General features: G+C 34.4%; 1 protein-coding gene across 1 annotated transcript; it reads right to left on the bottom strand.

Moving 5' to 3' along the window:
* Window positions 1-803: 803 nt before the first annotated feature.
* On the bottom strand, window positions 804-3,294 carry LOC112512953 (ALA-interacting subunit 3-like). Its single transcript, XM_025119079.1, has 2 exons — window positions 3,290-3,294; window positions 804-1,191 (listed from the first exon to the last, which is right to left on the bottom strand). The coding sequence occupies exons 1-2, from the start codon at window positions 3,292-3,294 to the stop codon at window positions 804-806; spliced, it is 393 nt and encodes a 130-aa protein (XP_024974847.1).
* Window positions 3,295-6,947: the final 3,653 nt, after the last annotated feature.

Genomic DNA, 6,947 nt, shown 5'->3' with positions numbered 1-6,947 from the left:
ATATGCTTTTAAATGTAATATTACAAAAGGATTTTATAATTGGATGATGTGTCTCGCATTATAGTCATTTAGGACGCTTTTAGTGTTAATTATTATAGCCTATTAGGACATTTTTTTAGTATTACTTAGTTCATTTTATAGGACACCAAATTTTGTTTCATGATTATATAACTTATTAAGACACATATTTTGGTACTATATAATTGTTTTAACGACATTGAATTTCGTCCTATAAAAGCATTTTTTGGGACGCACATATTTGTTTTTAAATGTAAACATTTTGTGACAACATAAAGTGTCCTATATTATAGTCTATTAGGACACTTTTTAGTGTTACTTAAACCATTTTATAGGACTATGGAATTTGTATCATAATCCTAGAGTTTTTTAGGACACTCAAATTCATCTCATTAACCTAATACAACACCTTTAGATGAGACACACATATTTTTTGTCCTATAAACTTAAAAGTCCTATTAACTACCTTATTAGGACACTAATGAGGGTCCTATAAAGTCTTTTTTGTTGTAGTGACTTTCTCAGTTGCTCTTCAATCTCTATTAAAGTATTAGAAAGATCAGACTGAAACTGCGTCAAATTGGTCCAATGTATCCCGTAGCAATACAGACAAACCTTTGAGCTAAGTCCGAAGGAACCTAATCCGGACAGAAGAACATGTGATTTAAGCAAAGTTTGTATAACACAACCTTCAATTCACTTTGAAACACAGACAAGCTACCGATTTAGGATTGAGCGATTTAACAGAACCTCAAAATCAAACAGCCTTAGTAAGCGGTTTAGAATCAACTTGAAATCGGATTGTACAACTTCCTAAAAGTTGGAAGAGCCGCAGTTCGCATCCATACGATGAGGTCTTCCTGTTCATTTAATGGCAGAGACTCATTGAGACGTCCACCACCAATAAGGGATCCATTCTGGAAATTTTTCGGGAAGACGTCACTGCCAAACTTGTCCTCTTTGTCACTCTTCCATGAGATATGTCTCTTGTTTACTTGCAACTGCTGGTTGCTATCGGTGGAGAAGCTATAGGTGTCATTAAACAAACTCCAGGCTACAAAGCCACAAGGCACAATGGCCATCCCATTGACATCAACTTTAGGCATACAGTCACTTGTTTGATTCTCATAACCACGGTTTCTCAATTGCAAATCACTTCGGCTCTTGACATACCTGCAATGATTCTAGTAGAAATTATCCAGCTTATAATAGAAATAAATTGTATGGTTCAGAACTCTCGATTAAAACTAAGGTCAATCACAATTATCTCCCCCAACCAATTCAGAAGTCCATCAGATACCAATCACAAATTGAATCTCATCTTTAACAAAGACAAATTTTCCAGTCTCATGAAATTCCAGTCCAGACGAATGACTTTGCAAAATCAAGCAAATCGATATATGATTTAAAGAACCTGTGCGATGTAAAGAACCTATATGAATCCTTGAAACGAGCGATTTAAGAATCCAGAGAAAATGAGTGTGTAAACCTGTGCGATGTAACCAAAACCTTTGAGCGGATTATGCCTAAACTTGATTCGAGTGAGCTGTTAAGCGATAGGTAAACCGATTGAAGCTGAGCGATTTAGTAATCTGTTGAGCAAGAAGAGCAATTAAAATGTAAATCGCATGAAATGTTGAGCAATTTAGGGATAAATCGCCTGAAGCACATGTTCCAAATAAGAATGTACATCATATTTTGAATGGAAACAAAAGCTCAATAGCAATTGATGAGCACAATGAGAATTTGGAATCAATATATTCGGATTAGGAAGTCTTATACAAATGGATATCCCCGTGTCAAGTGAGATATGAAATCTGTACCTTAACAGGATTTGACAATTAACGCACGATCAAAAGTAAATTCACGATCAAGTTTGATTTGTCCGCGTGCCTAACGAATGCATAAACGGGTTACTATTTACAAAGCATAGAAACCATAACATAACTATTCTAATTAAATTACTTAGGTCTTAATGTACTTAAACAACATAGATTTCAAGAAGGACATTTGAGTACGAATTGAAAACTCAAACGTAAAACTTAGCCTTATTATCTTTCGATCCAACCGTTTCCATCCCTTTTTATTTCTAAGCATTTTTACCATACTTAAAGACTAATCCATATTATATTGTCTAAATGAAAGTTGTAGGTTGGTATCATACGAGTCTATTTCTTTTGAAATTATCTCATTTGGATCATCCATCTATTTTATATGAATTTTACAAAGCTGCAAATTAATCTCGAATACAGTGTAAAAAACCCTGAAAACACACTGTTTTGAGCTACTTAGATTCATAAATGGATTTTCGACCCTTCATGAAAGTTGTAGTATACAGTAAGGTCTTTCTAACTGCAAAATATGAGATTATTCTGATTTATGGTTTGTGAGTTATACATTGTCAAAGTATGGGAGTTGCATTGTCGGTAAAATTCGATTCCGCAATTCCCGACTTACTTTTATGCTCCAACTTCCATTATTCGCTACATTTACATGCTATAAATATACTAAACAGTAAAACAAGTCCAATAGTCGCTAACCTAAGTTTAATCATGCATTTTTACTCTTTTCGACATTTAACCGAATAATTGGTGTGCGGTTAAACATATACTCACAATCTAACCATATTGAAACTATAATATATTTTTTTAATTTCTTTATCAATTTAATCAACCCTAGCATTATAAACATGAAATATATCATAATTTTAACAACATTAATCCGTAAACTTAGACGTACACATAATTTATAAACCGGTCTCAAGAACCCTAACGTAAACACCCTAATAAAAATGAATGAAATATATACCTTTAAGAAGGGTTCGGAGAGTGGATTCCAAATATATATTTGTTACCTCGATTCCCTTAGTAACTTGACGTGAAATTTAGATAGAAGACGAGAGTTTTAGAGAGAGAAAAAAAACAGAGAAGAAGTGAGAAGAAGAGTTAGAGACGGTGGTACACCGTCTCATCTCATGCCATGTATATATATATATTTTTTCTTTTATTTAATTATATATATATATATATATAATTTAATCATTTGATGATTTTAACCCTAGTATAGATTTTTAACTTTATGTTAATATATGTATAAACTCAACTTTTGATACAAAACTAGTTTGAGGTACAAGTTGGTTAAACATGCGGTACAAATATGTAATGCACAATTCTACCAAAAATTCACTTAACCAAATTTGTACGAGTTAACAGAACACTGCTATTATATACGGGGTGGGACGGAGGATACGCTACTCGGTCCCGACCCTAACCCCATTTTAAGTCTATCAGGGATCCCCGACCCAGGACCATTTTTAACGTGAAATCCTTGTCCTCGTTTGGGTCGGGTAAGTAAGATTCACCACTAGGTCGGGCCAAATCACCATCCCTAGCCCCATGTTGTCCAGGAGATCATGTCTGTATTTAGGTCTTCCTTTCTTGGTATGTGGTATCGTTGGAAGAAAGTCCCTCAAGATGACCGTAACTTGATATTCCAGCGCTTTTGGGTTGGTGTACATGAATCCCTTTTAATATAATTGTACATATCAAATTATTGTTTTTTTACTTTGATACAAATCTTGTGTAATTAGGGTAAGTTCCAGTGGGAACCAGAGCTGGATGATGTGGTTCTTGATTTATGGACCAAAGACATGGATAATAGGTACTCAAGACTGCACGTGAATCGGCTGCGGCGCAGGCCTATCCCAATTGGCAGAGGGATTAGAATGGTGAGGAGTTCTCACACATTAGATTACACCACCCTTCGTGGATCCTAGAGAGGTATTGGGTCCAGATGATTGACGAGGTAACTTTATTGTGAGTTTTATGCATTGCCCTGTGTTTTGTACTGACTTATGTGTTATGTTTTTTTACATATGTGGAATAGTGAACCGTGGAAAAAGACTTCTAAGGCTAATAAGGCCAATAAGAGGACTAAGTTTGAGTGGGTGTCTTCTAGGCACAGTGGGGGATCGATCACTACTACACAACATCGACAGAAGATGGTGGTATACAATTGTTTTTTGAATATATAAATAATTATGTAGGTTTACTAACAACTTAACTTCATTGTCTAATGTAGGCACAAATATTGGGTCCCGAGCCGGCAACTACTGAGGTGTTTGAATGTATCTATTGCACGAATTGTAAGGTCATTTCGGGTTCGTCCAACCCGCTTACTGATCCTCATCAGTTCATTTACTCCAAAGGGGCTAGATCATATATAAGTTTTCTAAAATCATTACTTTGTTTATAGATACGTTTGGTAGATTTAAAGTAATATATTTTAATAAACGTAGTGATGCTATTAGTTTGGGTTGCCACTGTTGGGCAAGCGTTAGACTAAGTAGATAGGTTGGTTGAGAATGCCACTACCTTTGGTAATTATAATGCTTTAATTGTTAAAAGAAGACATTGGATATGTTTGATTTACAACCTTTATGCTGCTGAAATGTCTACATATAAAAGCTCACTCGTTTTTGGTTTGGTAAATCATAGGAGCGATTTCGGGAGCTTAAGATGCATCACAATCTAGTCCAGACCTCAACACCCCTCCCCCTGATGAGACATCTATTTGGGAGCACAGTGTTGGAGGATGTAAGAATGAACGTGTTTTTGGTTTTGGGACCTCCCAGGATCCCTGTTATGCTATGACCAATCAATGTAGCAGTAACAATGAGAGATCATTTGTTACTAGATTAGCAGCGGAGGTACGTTGGAAATATTGTTATGTACATTGTCATAAGTTTTCAATGCAAACAATTACTGAATTTTTGTCAAATATCAAATATTTATAGGTAGCGGAATTGAGAGAGAAGATGACAAAGATAGAGGAGGAGGCGCAGCTGAGGGAAGAACGTCGTCAGGCCGAACGAAAGTATAGTGCAGATCTGGATGCCCAATGGGCCAGACAAGCTGTCTAGTTAGCCGAACATATCAAATTATCAGAGAATTTTGCTACGTTTATACGGCAAGCAAGATACACTCTCCCCCTCTCGATAATTAGATTTTACCTAACTAACTCCTGAACATTAGATTGTATGAATTTGGTATTTAAATTGTATGAATTGGTTATTTTTAATTTGTTGAACAATTTAGGTTTATTATTTTATGGGCAACTTTTGTGTAGAAAATAAATGAAATATAGAATTTTAAATTTTTTTTTTAAAAAAGTTACTAAAATTTAGCGACAAAAATCTGTCACTAAAAGTTGGTTGGTCCGTTGCTAATCCGTCACTAAAAGTCCTTCATTGATCTGTCGCTAAATGGCTTCTTTGCTGATTTGTCGCTAAAAGCTCCCGTTGCTGATCCGTCACTATAAGTTTTCGTCCCTAATCCATTGCTGAAAGGTATCCCTAGCTGATAAGTGGCGTCACTAATCTGTTGCTAAAGGTGCCGTCACTGATAGCATCACCCACGACTTTTTGGCCCACGGACTATCAACGACAAATCAATTGCCCATGGACTATCAACGACGAATCAATGACACATCCGATCATTAGCAACGTTTTTTTCCGTCACTAGTAGTCCTTAGTTTTGTTGTGATAACTTTTATTCTCAGCGGAACCCAACCATTATATAGGTTTGGGTTCCGGTGAAAAGAGAAGTTATGATAAGAAACATAAGAAAAGATTCACCATTGGATCAATCATAATTGAATGTACTAATGAGTTGCACCAAGATGCACCAGACTAATTCATTTTCTTAGATGCAATTCATAGGTGGACATAAGATTAAAAAAAGTCAAGAGTTCAGATATCTTCTTACGCTTCTCAACTTAACTCTTCTTTTCACACTATCCTTCACCATAATTTTAATTAAATAATAAGTAATATAACCAATTAAAATGTAAAATTATTATATAACAAAAAATTGTATATTGCTATTATCTATCTTCCTAAAACATGTTTTAGGTAAATAATTTTGTCCTCAAGTAAATATGTTGATATAATTTTTTGTAATTATTCCTCATTTTAAATAAATCTTTTACTATGATTCCCTTCCTATCTTAACCCAAAAAGCTCTCTGATTCTATTGTTTGCTAAAACATATCCAAGATCTTCTCCCAACTTCATTACTTTATTAAGATTTTGTAGTTTAAATAATTAATTTATAAATATTTTCTTAAAATATTAAAAAAAGAATTAAAATGATACTTTACATGTAGTGGTAGATTGACCTACATTTTATTAGACACGTGGAGCCATACCGAAGTTAAAACGGTTGGTAAGATATTTCTAATAATTTATTTATAAAATATCTAAATTTATATATTAGGTCAAAATAATTTTTTTTGCTGTAAAATACGTATATCAGATTTAAGTACATGCACATGTATATGTATATTTAAGATTTGAGTTTCGGTGAAAATGAAAATTATGATCAGAAGGGTAAGAAGCGATTTCCATCATTGGATCAATCATAATTGAAGAGAAACACTAAATTAACACTAATAAGATTCATCGGATCAGTTCTCTTCTAAAACGTAATTTAATGGTTGGTTTGAGATTAAAAGTGATCAAGAATCCAGATCTTTTCTTATACTTCTCACTTTAACTCATATTCTTATACGATTCTTCGTATGTCCTGCTGTACATGCATACTTACATACACATACAATGATACATATATATACATGTATGTATGTGTTATGACGATCAAAAGTCCTTATAAAAATCTGTTATAAATTAAGATTTGATTCTGAGGACTAAAATATGAGATTGGTTGCAAATCTAAGGACTAAAAATGTAGTTTACTATTTGAGAGAAATAGAGAAATCGGGTACATGGCTAATCCTGAAACTGCGCACCACCGTATCAGAACCCTCGTCAGTTACTAGACACGTTGCAGATTCAGCCCAGCTGAGCATCCTGCACAGCGGTCATTCTCCACCTATATATACTTCACCTTACCCGTTTCAGCTTCTCAACA

The sequence above is a fragment of the Cynara cardunculus genome (genome assembly GCF_001531365.2).
Source record: "Cynara cardunculus var. scolymus isolate 2C chromosome LG 5, CcrdV1, whole genome shotgun sequence".
Classification (NCBI taxonomy): domain Eukaryota; kingdom Viridiplantae; phylum Streptophyta; class Magnoliopsida; order Asterales; family Asteraceae; genus Cynara; species Cynara cardunculus.
Note: the sequence above shows the minus strand (reverse complement) of the source record. Positions and strands in the feature narration are given on the sequence as shown.